Source organism: Periophthalmus magnuspinnatus, chromosome 24 (assembly GCF_009829125.3).
Source record: "Periophthalmus magnuspinnatus isolate fPerMag1 chromosome 24, fPerMag1.2.pri, whole genome shotgun sequence".
NCBI classification, from domain to species: domain Eukaryota; kingdom Metazoa; phylum Chordata; class Actinopteri; order Gobiiformes; family Gobiidae; genus Periophthalmus; species Periophthalmus magnuspinnatus.
Genome location: NC_047149.1, coordinates 9,241,679 through 9,256,701, shown reverse-complemented (window position 1 = coordinate 9,256,701; position 15,023 = coordinate 9,241,679). Strand labels below are relative to the sequence as shown.

General features: G+C 37.2%; 1 protein-coding gene across 2 annotated transcripts in view; it reads right to left on the bottom strand.

Annotated features, from left to right (window-relative positions):
* ptprk (protein tyrosine phosphatase receptor type K) overlaps positions 1-15,023 on the bottom strand; it is a 116,161-nt gene that overhangs the window by 31,615 nt on the left and 69,523 nt on the right. For both annotated transcript variants that reach the window (XM_055232127.1, XM_055232128.1), the window contains exons 11-19: positions 3,526-3,708; positions 3,318-3,437; positions 2,756-2,865; positions 2,465-2,666; positions 2,283-2,388; positions 1,405-1,477; positions 1,188-1,310; positions 249-323; positions 87-123 (exon numbers count right to left, since the gene is read on the bottom strand). In XM_055232127.1, coding sequence (XP_055088102.1) covers positions 87-123; positions 249-323; positions 1,188-1,310; positions 1,405-1,477; positions 2,283-2,388; positions 2,465-2,666; positions 2,756-2,865; positions 3,318-3,437; positions 3,526-3,708 — 1,029 coding nt within the window. The remainder of the gene's footprint in view (positions 1-86; positions 124-248; positions 324-1,187; positions 1,311-1,404; positions 1,478-2,282; positions 2,389-2,464; positions 2,667-2,755; positions 2,866-3,317; positions 3,438-3,525; positions 3,709-15,023) is intronic.

The following is a 15,023-nucleotide window of genomic DNA, read 5'->3' as shown; positions in this document are numbered from 1 at the left end:
GCGACTAAAATGTTTTTCTTTTATGAATAATTAGCAAAGCGCTCCACGTCAAATGTCATTTGACCAAAGATAATTTGTTTACTCACTTTTAGTAGCTAGCCTCAGACACTGTGTTTTGGTCTCCTGCAATAAAAAAAATAAAATAAAATAATTAGGAATTGTTTTACTCCAATGATTAGTTAAATGTGTCTGTGAGGTTATATGTATGTATGTGTTACGAGTTATTTTGATAATTAGTGAGTCATTACCCTCTCAGTGCTGCTCACGGCTTGGAGGTAAATGTTGTAGTTCTTTCTTGGAGCCAAAGGAGGATTCCAGAAACCCTAAAATAAAAAGAAGAATTAATAAGGACTAACAACACAGTCAATAATGCATATTTTTACTGATCGGCTTATAATTGTTTATGATGCCAAATATGTACATGTGTTTGTTTTTGTTTTGTAACACATATGCACACATATGATAATAGTTTGATGGATATTGTTACAACCTATTTTGTGTAATAATTTAGTTATGGTGAATATTTGGCTAAGCTGTCTGTGAATATCAATTTCCAGGCAACAGTTTTCAAGAGATGGTATTACACTCTTATGGGGTAATCATTGTTAACACATAACATATTTAATTCATCATGTTACCTTTGATTGTTTTGAAAATGCTATATCCTAATTCCCCAGAAACAACAAATTAACATGTATAATAAGTTTCAATTTGTTTTTTTGCCTCCTCCATTTACTCTCTCCGCTAAGTCACTCCCCCTTCCGAGTGCTGTCATAACGCAATCATTAGCAGTTTAATACATTCTGCTAATTAAACTGCTACACATTGCATCTAGTTTGTGAAGTTGCTCTATTTTGTGTGTGTGTGTCCTGCTTTTGTATATTTATGGAATATTGCTGCTCTGGACCATGGATGACGTAGGCTGAGCAGTGGACAGGATTGTTCTGCTAACCGTAAGGAATAGTGCCTGGGAGAGATCGCTAGAGCGCTCAAACATGCATGGATGACTTATAAAAACCACGAGCATGTTTTTGATGAGGGTTTGATGTTGCTTCAAAAAGCCAATTTTGCATAATATTCCCTCTTTAAACAATTTTACTTTCAAATAGCTCTCTCTAAATAATTATAGCCCTGGACTGAAGAACATAATCTGGTGAACATAATCTGTGATGTCATAATAAACTCACTTGGTAGGTTTTGTTGTCTCCCACTGTAAAGGGGAGAGGCTCAGGCAGGTTACTAGGCGACAACTGAGCGGCGTAGTAGTACGGAGACCCACTGATAGATGCACTGTGGTAGGACACTGGCACCTGAGAACACATAACATGCATAAATAAACATTTAGAACAACCCATATTGACAGATATATTTACATCTATTAATCCATTAATGTATATTAATTACCTCATAGCAGTCAGAAGAAGCTTGCCGGCGAGAGCGCTGTGGGTTCACTTCTGCGACCACAATCTGGTATGCACTGTAAAAACAAATTAATTATAGAGCTGGCAGAAACAATGGTAGTAGGCAATAGTAAACAAAATAGAGTGAGTAGTGAGACCTTAATATTTTAATTACTGTACATTGGTTGTGCTTGTCCCACTCTAACACCCACATAATGAATGGGTACTGCTGAGTCTAACCTAATATCTTTGAAATGCATTACCTGTTGCATATAAATAAAAATTAAAGAAAGATCACAAGAAATCACACTTTATTTAGGAGTTAGGAGTTATGGTATTCATTAAGTAGACTTTATCATTCTTCATAAATGTATTCATAAAACTGTCATTATGAATTAAGTCTTTGTTCATGCTTTAGGGCTAATTAAAAGGCCCATACCTGACCTGTATTTAAGCAACATTTGTCTTGCTCTAGTATAGATATATTGTATAAATAGCTCTTGAGGCCAAAATATGTCTGCTGTGTGCTGTCTGCATCTAATCAGAATAGATTTTATTGTGCAATAATCAGGAAGTGTCTGTTAGCTCGCTAGTGGTTGTTGGCTTTACCGCCACAGCAAAAGTTCACACTGGTCTCTGAGAGTTGTGAAAAGGTGGTGAATCAGTAGGATGCTCAGAATGCTCAAGGTAAGTGAAGAATAACTTTGGACCACTGCAAATTGTTTAAAATAAACTAAATCTGTTTTTAAAATAAAACATACATCAAAAAAACTGATACAGCAGCTTTAATAAACAAGTCTATATTCATGTTTTATTGTGGCTAATTAAGGTGTAAATATTATAAAGTTTTACGTCAAATCATTTATGCAGATGTGTATTTACCTTATTGGTGCTCCTTTGGCTTGGGCTGGCTTGAGTAACACTGTAATAGTTGTTGCAGTTTCGTTCAAAAAGGCCTCTGATCCATCATACTCCTCCAAAGTAGGAGCTATAGAAACACAATGTATATTTTTTTAAAATTCATTTTAGAAAGAAAAAATGTTGAGCATTATTTGAGCTCTTACCTGATATATTGGTGGTGACATTGAGCGTGGTTGCTGGTCCAAAGCCTTTGGAGGTAGATGCCCTGATTGACAGCTGGTAAGTGACCCCAGGGTGGAGTTGGGAAAAGAGGTGATGTGTTGCATTGGAGGGCAGAGACACTGTTATGCCCAGGCGCTGGAGGGGTACCGATGGGTCGAAGGATCGCAGTCCACTATAGGTAAGCTGTGTTTGGACAGAAATAGACAAAATATTGGGTTAGGATTGTGAAAATCCTAAAGTTGATGTTTCACTATCAATATATAGAACTATACCTCATATTGAATAATGATGCCATTGGGCTCTGTTGGTTCTTTCCACATAAGAAGAATCCTGTCCTCAAAAGGAGTGGCTTTCAGAGACTGGCTGGGAACAGGTCCTGGGACTGTTGATGAAGAAATATACAAATAAATGTCTTAAGCGTATTAAGTTCACAAAATATCAAGTTTTATTCTTTATTTAACTATAAGTCTAATATTAATGTGTTAAATTGTTTCCACGGAAGAGAGGTTGTAATTTCTCATCAAATATTGTAATTTAAATTAAATTTTAGCTACAAAAAAATTGAAATTCACATAAGAAACATATTATATTCATATCATATAATATCACATTTAACATTGACTATTAAATATGATATTATATGTAGTTTCAATTTAATCTTATATAACTTATACTTGTCTGATGCACATACTTTGTTGTATGTTTGTTATCTGTTTGACATTGCCAGGTTAGTCCATTGTTCTCAAGTATCATATGTAGTGGTACATAAAAATTGTCTTGTCACTCACACTGTTGGAGAAATATATACAATGTGTCCAATTTTCAAATACATACCATCCTCATCTGTTTGAATGATAGTCTCATCGCTTTCCTTGCGTCCCTCTGGGTTGGTCAGAATCATCTTCAAACTCACATTGGTGTAGGGAGGCAGGTTTCCAACTACGTGCCTTGGCGCTGAAATAGTAAAAAGCAAACACTTTGGTTAAAATGGAAAGTCTAGAGAAAATCAGAGACTGTCACAGGGACAAGTGGGTGCACTCACCCTTGGGGTCCATGTCCAGGCAGTCGGCCTTGCTGCGGTTGTTGGCGCTCATGTAGTGGTAGCAGATGGTGACGTTGAAGGTGTGACAGCGTGTGATGTTGTAGCCCAAAGACTCCCAATCCACCGCGATCAGACGAGAGCGGGTTTCAGCAATCTTCAGGCGCTTCGGGGTCCGCATGGGCTCTGCAAAAGGAGAAACAACTAATTATGAGTGACTACTGTGTGCAATTCAAGTTTTGCAATTAATATTTGCTTGGGGCTTGACTTTATGATAGTAGTGCAATAGCACATCATCATTTTAAAGAACACTATTTCTCTACTTTTACACGATGAACGCTATATTAAGTTACTAGATTTCACAATTGCTGATATTGTGTGTTGCTTGAAACCCAGGGGCATGGCACCATTAGTTGATTTCTTCCCTAAATGAACAGACTATGGCATAAATGTGCTATGCATTGCCAGGAGGACCCACACACCGGGCGCTGAGTCAGCACTGTCCCTAAGTACAACAACAATATTTTATGAGCCTCTGTTTCTGCTCCTTGATGCCATTAAGCCATTTGTAAAATGCAATAACTCCTACAAGGGACGCCTCTGATTTCTATCCTACGTGGATTGAGAACTGTTATTGTCAATATAATCTACCTCCTCTGCTTTCAGCCAGGGGCTTTAATTACCTTAACTGGCTCATTTAACCAGATCGATATGCCCCCAGATCCCCCTACATTTACACACACGTACAACAGGCTTTCTGCAAATGAGCCATAGTAAATCATGAGTACACCAAGACAAAACCAACACTAAACCAAGACTAATCCAAGACTAAACCAGGACCAAACCAGAGAGCAGAACTAAACCACTTACCTTTTCATGTTTGTCAATACTCAGTGATGTCTTTAATAGTTTATATCTAAATATATTGTGATAATATCATAATAACATCCTTACTAAGAGGAAGGATTTAAGCCAAAGTAAAATGAGGATCCAGGACAAAGCATAATACTTAGTCCTATATAGTTCTTTTGTACACACCCAGATTTGGTGCAATATTTTATCACTCCACAGTTACATGCGAGTAGTCACAGCTGCCCTGGGGCAAACTGACAGAGGCTCAGCTGGCAATTGGTGCCCCATCATACCAGTCACTTGAACACTTTAAAACATTTGGGTAAAGTGTCTTTCCAAGGATGCAACAACTTACCTGGAGCAGGAATTGAACCAGTAACCAAAATCATGGCTGTACCAACACTAAATCAGAATATGGGATTGGATGTAGAAATCTGTGATACACTAGTCGATTCTGGCTTTATATAAATATATTGTTTCCTAGTGCTTGTTGCTGCATAAATAGTTGTTTTGCATAAACTCCCATGCAGGTGTAGTCTTGTGAGTGCAGTTTTGGTCAGATACATAGAGGTACATAATAGTTTTGAGAGCTTTTACAGACATAGACACCAGGACAAAACCAGTACAAGACTAATTTTGAAGCCTGGATCCTTTAAACAAGAAGTTTCTCTGCAAACAGTGAACCATGTCTTTTCTGTCAGTTCATATCCTTGCACTAAATTTCCTCTCAGAATGACATGTCAAGTATGTTAACCTTCCAGAGAATCCCCAGCCCCTGTCCGCCACTGTCTGACCACCTCACACCAAACAGCTAGGCCTTTAGCTCCTGTGGCAACTCATCTATCAAGAGCAGCTGCCAACTGAAGAAAGCTTTTATTCAATATTTCTCAACTTTGATAGATATCTGCCGTGTCTCCCGTGGTCCAACAGAAACACAGAAAAAGACTTGTGCCTTGGTGCTATAAGATGAGGCAACTGTGGTCCAAGAGTTTAAGAATTATATGATGGACAAAAAATGTTATTATTCCCTTTTGCTTTAAAAATTTTGGTTTGCATGTATGTTGCAAAACATTGATTTAGCAATAGGGTGTATACAAGTCTACAAGTTTTAATGTCTACAGCCAATTCTATGTCAAAAAGCACATGTGTTTTTGTGTTGAATGGCAATGTTTAATGGATGTTTTTAATAAGACAAAATATAACTGAATTGAGATGAATTAATATGAGGGGGGAAAGTGTGATTTTTTTGTCATATTGACCCTTCTTAACAGTGGGCAAAACAATTGCACCTGCAATGTAATAAACTAGTAACTCATCAAAAACAAAGACTAAACAGATTAATCCAAAACTAAACCTAGACTTGAGCAGGTTTAGTTTAGTGTTCAAGTGCTAGACCAGGATTTCAACACAACTAAATAGGAACCAAACGGGACATAATTGATTTTAAACCTGGAGTAAGTCAGGGCCAGTAGACAGCTTGAAAAATGTCACCCTTAAATTGGTCTAGCTACATCAACAAACAAAGCACTCCAAAAAAATACAATAATACTGTCAACCATTCTACCCACAAAATGGTTTTCGCCATTGTTTTGGAACGCCCAAACAAGCACTCTTATAACTATAATTAAAACTCATCTTTGTCCTACATACAACTTAAAAAGCAGCCATTTGCCACGACACCAGCCGCCCCATCACATCACGTGTTGACTCTTCATTTCTCAATATGCTCTCCCTTGTGTCATTCAACTGTAGCCATGCGCAATACTGAATACCATGTAAATCTACTGAAGTAACTTTACTGAGGTTTATTCTGTTTATATGCTGCACTGTTAGTCTTTTGTACATAATAAGAAACAGTCTGTTACATTAGAGTCTATTTTTAGTTTATTTTTAAATTATTTTAAGCTATTATCTATTATCTCGTTTTATTGCATGTTACAATTTTCCTGCTGTTCTTGAACTGTGCGGTGTAATACTGGAATTTCCCCACTGTGGGACTAATAAAGGCATATCTTATCTTAACTTTAATAATACTACAATTCCACCTTAAAAACATGTATACTCTCCTCTATCCTCAACATATGGTCATGTTTTTCCTTAGGCTTGACTCTCAGAAGGGGGGAAGAAGAAAACACAAGGACACAAACTTGTCGTGTCTTCTGACAAGCCATTATCTATGTGTCACTCACGCGCAGGCAGTTATTACCCCGGCCACGGCGCACACGCGGGCTCCAGGTTGTGACAGAATCAAGATTAAATCAGGAAGGAGAGAGAAAGTATTTGTGTGTGTGTGTGTGTGTGTGTGTGCAGGTCTTAATAAAACTTCTAATAATAATACAGCTCTGTCAAGGGCGAATGCAAGTCGTATTTTTAAGGCCCACTAGAAAGTATTTTTAGTTTAGTCGTAGGGAGTGGGTTAAAATATCCACTGTGTAATATTGGTGCATAAGAGGAATCACTAAGTACTGCAAATTTGGATATTGTGACCACTGATTTGCTATGCTCAAATACAACTGTCCACTTTCCTTACTCACTCTATTAGCTGGTGTTTGTCATATTCTGAGATAGTGACAAGCAGATTCAACTAGGCATGTCATGATAATAAATTTTGAAGTGTGATATATTGCTGAAATAAATATAGATGATAAAGGATAATCATTGAAACCAAATCATAAAGCAGAAGTATCCCTCAAAAAGTATTTTAAATGTACAAAATTGTTTAAACAATTATGAGCCGCAATAAATAAATAACAGAATACAACCCTTAAGTAGTTAGTTAGTGTATATATAACGAAGATAGAAGTTCATATTCAACTTTCTACAGCTGAAATCTCATTGTAGTACAGACGAAAAAAACAAAACATTACCAACTGTTACAAACAAAAAGTCCCCATGATAAATATTGACCCCCCCAAAAAACATTTGTTTTCATCATGTATTGAATGATAAGTCAATATAGTAATTATCGTGATAGGCCTAGATTTAGCTAATCACAGTAAAGATTAAACTCTCAGAAAAACTTACCTTTCATCACCTCAAATTAATGGTATGAAAATGGAACCCGGATTCTAAGAAAATTGTGATAAACATTTTTACATACTTTGCTTCACAATCTAGATTTCATAATCAATTAATTAATTATTGAATACTGTCACTTATTGTAGACCTATGATTATTTTTGTACAGGGTTGTGGATCTGAATTATCCATCACAAAATATACTCCATCTTTAAGAAGTGACAGTATATTAAAAATTGCCCTTTGACCGCTAAAACGCACTTTGGTATTTGTGAATATAAACATCTTGCTAATAACAGTGCAGACGTCGATGTGAAAGAAAATGAAAAAAGATGGCGGGTGCAGGGGTCAGGTAATTACGGGCCGAGCAAATGGGACTTAAGCGAGTGTGCATGTGCTTAGAGGTCAGGGCTTTTCATTTTTCCCTCTGTCTCCTGTTATTGCTGGGTTGACATTTAAATGCAGTAAGATCCAGCGCTGCCTCCCTCTGTCTATCTCTTCCGTCCCGCCTGTCTCCTGGTTTGGGATCGATACTCGCGGTCCTCCCCATAAACTCGCCTATTAGGGCCGGTGCGCACACGGTTAGGCCGGGGTAATAAATTGTATTGATTTCTGGGGTCTCTTGATGCCTAACGGTGCTGCTCACTGGGATGGTTTTCAACATGGAATTAAAAGTAAATATATGGCCACCCGCGATCACTCACACACCAATACACCTGCATTATAGAAAGTCATTTCCCCCATGACCCATAATGCATTGCTGCTTATCTCTGTCTATTTACTGTGAAAGTGGGGAGAAGAGACAATATGGTGGTGAGTGAGGTGGCGATGAAGAAAAAGCAAGAATGAAAAATGCCCAGGTTTAGTAGGTTTCTTCTGTGTTCAGTTACAGCTGCAGCTGGCGTCCTCATGCACATGGTCTAAGGTATGTCATTTTATATAATGATTATGATGTAAACAACTATTATGTGCAATTATGTTTTCAATGGTTTATGTGCAGTGAACAAGCTTCAACCATTGATTCATTCTTCATTCTACAACTTTATTTTCTTAATCTGTGATTCGCGTATTCCGCAGTGCCACAAAGTAATTTTGGTACAAATGAAAAAAATAAAATAAAATCTGTTATTCGCTAGGGTAATGTGCAGCTATCCATAAGAGGGGCTGACAGCTGCACCTGTCTTTATTTTGATGATGTTTACAGTGACGTTGGCTCCCACTGAGCCCCACAGTTTTCTATCACAGAAGTCCACAGACTTGTTTCTTTTACTAAGTTGTTTTGGATGAATATTGCAATTTAAAATGTCTAAATTATAACATAATGATCTATGGGTGCCATAGGTTATAACTATATAGCATGCTCAAGCACCATACGCTGCAAGATGACAAATACATTACAATAAAGCTTAGATATTCTCAAACCAAAAAAAGTTCTAATATTTTTCTTACAGAACTTCAAATGAAATTGTGTGTGACTTTACATTGGGTCTTCTCAGTCATATTTAATCTTTGTTAAGTTTGTATTTTAATTCAGTTTGTATATGTATAAATTAAGCCATTTCCTTTTTGTTCTAATATAATTGAACTCATTCTGACACAATGGTGTATTTACATTGTAAAAATATAAGTATTGCTATGATTAGCAGTTTTTGAAGTTTAGATTTTTTTTTTAAGCAGAGACAATTTTGCTACTGAATATTAAACCCACTACCTACGCTAATGTCCAATACTTAACTTACACCTTATCTCGGAGTGGGTTAATATTCCCTTATGAATAAAACAATGAATATAAAGTACAACCACGATTGCCATGTACTACTTTATAAAGTATTCTAGCTCAGTTCTTGTGTTTGAAAAGCACCTCATCGCAGGAGGCCTTTCAAAGCCATCCTGGACACATTTGGCTCCACTTTTGTTTTGGGATAGGATCTCTCAAGTGTCCTGGGCCACCTCAGAGCCGTCAAATCTGAGCACGCAATCAGGATCGCATCAAGACTGTTCAAAACTGGCATTCTCACAAGCTACTGGTGAGGCAGAGGGAGAGAGACAGAGGGAGAGAGAAAGGGAGGGAGGACTGAGAAGAGGAGGAAATCAGTAGAGAGCTCTATGCAAAACCAAACCCTGTGTAGGGAAATAAAAGTGAGAATCAATAGAAGGAAGGTAAAGAAAGGATAGAGAGATAATGAAGTAAAAAGGAGAAGGAAGATGAAAAAATAAAGAAGAGGGGGAAAGAGAAGGGGAAGGACAAAGAGAGGATGAGGGAATGAGACCTGAGAGAGGGAGAAAAGGAGGTAAAGGATATAAAGTGTTGAATGAGAAAACAATGGAGAAAACAATAGAGAGACAAGGGACAGAGAGCGAAAGAGAGGGGGAAGAGAGAAACAATGGAGAGATAGAATAGGGGGGAAAGAAGGAAAATAGGGAGATAGGAGAGCATAAAAGAAGCTAAAAGAGAGGAGTGAGAGTAGGAAGAGAGGGTGGGTAGGGAGAAAAATAGGAGAGACAAGGGAGAAAGAGAGATGGAGAGAAGGGGGAGGAGGTGCACAGAGTAGAGAGAAAGAGGGAGGAAGAAAGAGAAAGAAGAGATAAAAAAGTCTAAAGAGAGGAGGAGAGAAGAGGAAAGAGAATGTGGGTATGAGATAGAAGAAAATAAAGAGAGGAGAGAGAAAGAAAGAAACACAGGAGAAAGAGGGAAGCAGAGGAATAGGACAGACGATAACTAGTTTGGAACAGGGCCAACAAGCGGGAGCGCATCCAACGGTGAACCACAGAGGCCGCCTTGTCCCCCTCCCCTCCTCCGCCCCAGACGCACAAGCGGCGGGATTCACGTCCGGACTAAACAGCCTTTGTTCTCCGCAGGCACAGCTTTGAAAACATCAACAATGAACCAATAAATACAAACAATAACAGCCACAACCAGGCCCGTGCCCGTATCACCCCAATCCAGAGGTGGGAATCAAAAGGACATGGCGCAAAAGGAAATGAAAGTAAATTGAATATTGAAGTCTGAGAATGTACAGTTGTTTGGGATAAAGGGAGGGCAGAGGGAGGATTATATTGTACATGAAAGGCAGGGGGGAGAAGAGAGGGAGGCAGGTTGGCACAGGCAGAAAGGTAGAGAGGATCTGTGGCATAATCCAAGTTAATCTGTCCAATTAGTTCCTGCTAATCCCTTCACTGTCATGGGCAAGGCGACTCTACTCCAACTCAGTGTCTTTGCCTTACCAGATGTGGAAAGTAAAATAAAGGTGGGACTTTGAAATTAGTGATCTCCATCGGGTGTTAACAAGAAGATGGAATGGAAATTGAGATTCAAGATGTTCATAATCTGAATTACTATTTATTTATTTGAGATCAGTTAAAAGAGCAAGGGAATCAACTTCTTAAAGATGCACTATGTAACTTTTCTAGTGGAGGGTTCGACACCTAACTGTAGACTGAGACACTATGGCCCTTAACTTATCTGTCCTGCATTAATTCAGTTACATATGTTTTTATTCATCATAAATCCCTGAAAAACATGCATTTTTACAGTGAGTGGGCTCACTTCTTCACTGATCTGACCTGTTATTTAACCTGGTGGTGGAACTCTTGGCTAAATTTAATGTTGTACTGTGGAACCTTCTAGGCAAAGTGTCAAATATCACAATAGAGATAAGAAGATGGTGAACCTTGCACTAACAAGTTACACAGTGAACTTTTAAGGAATCATAGCACAGTTGTTTTACTTGTGTACATGTGTTCATGAAAATGTCAAAATCTTTCGCATAATAAGGAGCAATCAGACAATTTTGTAATCCATCAAATTTGTATTAAAAAGTGCCTGTACATGCCTTGGCTGAGGTTCACATATGGGACCGTTAAAAGTAGAAATATTCGTAAATAAAAATACACTGCACTATAAGTTTGAACTTTTTGCAGCTTTTTTTTCATAATTTTCTTATTACAATTCTTACTAGAATTTCAAATGTCTTGAAATCAAAATAACTATTCAAATGTATTTAGAAAGTATGTATGTAGGGGTGTGTGTGTGTGTGTGTGTGTATATATATATATATATATATATATATATATATATATATATATATATATATATATATATATATATATATGAAACTCCCACATTTTATAAAATGAAAGTGACCAACAATTTTATTTATTTATTATTCAATAGATCTGATAGAAACCTGCCTTTCGGCTGACATTGTGCCTTGAATCTTCTATTTCCTTTCTAATATCACACTATTTGAGATTCCAGCCCAACCTCTTTTTTCCCCATTCTATTTTAATCCAACTGATGCTGACTTTGTGCAACATATGTGAAACGTGGTGCTGGCTCTGAACTGTGGACTATCTGTGTGTGAGTGCAGCTGTAGTGGCTCTGCTCTGTGCCTCCATAACCTGCCGTGACCCGGAGGTTTGGAGCAGAAAATTCCGGATTTGGATTAAAAGCTACTTGTGTCAACTTCACCTTCTTATTCTCCCACTGCTGCGGCCTCTCTGTTCACTTCAAGTTGATTATTTTTCACCCTTCAGACAAGAGCAATAAATCACAGCAGAAGAAAAACTGAAGAAAGGGAGAGAAGCAGGCACAGAACACGTCCAGATGATATGAAATAAAAAATGTACGAAAAAAATATCTAAAATAACAAAAAGATGGAAAGGAAATTAAGTTCTCTTTCATGCAATATCACCATATGTATGAACTATTTATCTATTGACTGAGGTTCCTTCCATCTATGTCTTATGTAAGGGATTAGGTTTAATTTAATATTTACTCTATAATTCAAGTTGGACTGAACACCTAAACTCTGCCCACAATCACATTTCAAACAGGGCTGCTACACTGGGCAGTACGTATGGACTAAAGAAGAGAGAGGGGAAGGGGCGGGATTTGGCGGTATAAGGAATAATGTGATTGGTGCAACATGTATCCACACCTCAAACTCCGCCCTTGCAGCCAGGTGTAATCAGAAACACCTGGCTGTAATCAGGGCAGTCTTGTGTAATGTCAGTAATTACTTAAAAGTGCAGTGGCCAATGAATTAAGCACAAACTGAGATTTAGGTGTTTTGGACTATAAAGCAGCAGATTTCTCTCGCTTGCACTGAAATTGTCAAAAAAAAAAAAAAAAAAAAGGGGAAAAAAATTGATTTGGTGCTTGATTCTACTTTAAGTAATACATTTTACTAATGTCTGTGTAATCTCTCAGTCATCCAGGTATGATCCATAGTAAAAAAAAAAAAAAAAAAATCGAATCTGTCAATTGGACAAAAAGTTGTAGCCGCTTCTTCAGTTCTAATGCTAAGTTTATGTTAAGCCGATTATATTTGTTTATAATACATATCTGTTTTTAGAGTAAAAAAAAAAAAACACAACCATGTGATCATTATGCCCACCATAACAAAGGGCAATTCATTTCCTTTGCACTGGGCACCTGACTTTCTGATATCACCAGAATTCTCCATAACATTTTACAACAACTACAATGACTGTTTTAGTCAGTTTCACAATCATAAAACCCCAAAACAATATTTGTATAACTGCTCAAATTGGTGCATATGAACTACTTTAGTATTTTACATATTCTAGTGTATTATTTCATTTATTTCATCAAAGTGGTTTAATCCTGGTGACTATTTCCTGTAATATAATAAATTTAACTATAAAAGGCATAGTAATATAACTAGATGTAGATTTCCTATTGTGTCAAAATTATTCTTTTCCAACAGTTGAAATTCTCGTGATTGTAAATGAGCCCTATCACGGCTAACTGCACAGTGTGTTATGCCTCCTCAGTCTTTTATTAGCTGTATTGGTTTTTAATGAAGCTGTGATGTGTGTGGTCACAGGCCTGGCTCTGTCCCTGCTCCTTCGCTGTGCACACATCGCCGAGTGTCTGTGCATTTGCATGTCATCATTACACCGGGCTAAATATTCCCGCTCAAAACTACAGGTGGCAGGAGGAGACAAATCTGGGTAAACAGAAAAGGCAAAGGAATCATTACCATTTAAATAACATTTCCCCTACTCTGTGTGTCTTTCTCTGTCCCTCAGCAAACTGTTTGTGTGGCTGTAGACACAGGAGGGCAGGGGAGATATCACTTACCCTGTATAATAGAATCGGAAAGATATCGGAACAATCTAAAACTGCATTAATTATTTCTGCATAAATTGATAGAGCGCTCTGCAACATAGGAATAAAATACGACCCTGAATGTATAATCTTTGCATAACGTTAAAAACATGCAACATTATAACAAAAACAGCAAATAAAATAAATAGTTTTTTATGAGCTTCTAAATGGTAATAGAGCATGGAGAAGGAGCGACTCCACCAACTGCCAGCATCGCCTCATTTGCTTAACAAATTGTTTTAACCGAACAGAGTATTAAAGGGATTTTAATGGAGTTGTATTGCCTCATCATGTGGATATATAGGGTCTATTGCATTGGGTTTTACAATGTACAGTTGATAAATGGTTGCTTTAAAGTTTGGTATCATAATGCATTTTAAATAGGATATTTTTATTGTATAATATGCTTGTCCAATTGGTTAACAAATGAGGGGCTAGTTTCAATTTAGATTTTGATACTAAGGAATAGACTTGATATTCAATACCAATTCCAATACCACAATAATAATAAAAAAACAAAACAATAGTACTTTATTTTATATTACCAGGTGATCTTATATTGGAGTAATCGCTCAGTTGAACATTGTCTTATACTTGTTCTGATATAGCGCAAAATCATTCTAAAGCTATTAAGGAAAGGTTCATTATTACAGGTTTTAACTCTGAAATCTTCACTTTTAAGGTTCACTTCATAATGATTATTTGTGATTACTTATGTTTTGATATGTTGTATTGTGATTTGAATGTCCTTCTTATTCTGTAAAGCACTTTGAATTACTTTGTGTACGAATTGTGCTATACAAATAAACTTGCATTGCCTTCATTTCTGCTCTATGAATGTGACTTTTTTAGTATTGATACTTGTTCAAATGAGTACCTAGTTTCAAAAATAGTTTTTAATTGATTAGTATCTGCTTTTCAATACTTTTACCTAAGACGGGCCATAGTGAATATTGTAAAATTCATGTCATTATACCGAATTTCTTACGACATCTGCGACATTTCCAGTAGGAATTTGGCATGTGATATTACTGATAGCGGACATTGTGGGAAATAGACATTTAGAGAGCCACAACCCTCTTCTTTAGTGTGAAGGCTAACCACTCTGCCACCACGCAACCCCATTCAATAAGATTCAATAACACTTCAATTTCTCTTCCACATTCAATCTCTGATATCACAATAAAAATATTGCGGGCCTGATGTCAACAGACACAACAAAGCATTTATGAATGAACAAGACTGGAAGATTAATTTCCGCTTCCTCTTACACTATTAGATACACTGAACAAGACTGACTTCCTATCTATCATTGGAACACACACACACAAACACACATATATGCACACACAGGGACACACAAAGGTTGTCACACATCAGTCAATCTTATGAGTTTTCATCTCAAGAAGAGACCTATTTCTTGCCATTCCTCCTCAGTTTTCTTATTGTTCTGCACCATCCCTCTCTCCCTCTCTCTCCCCCAGGCTGCGCGTGTT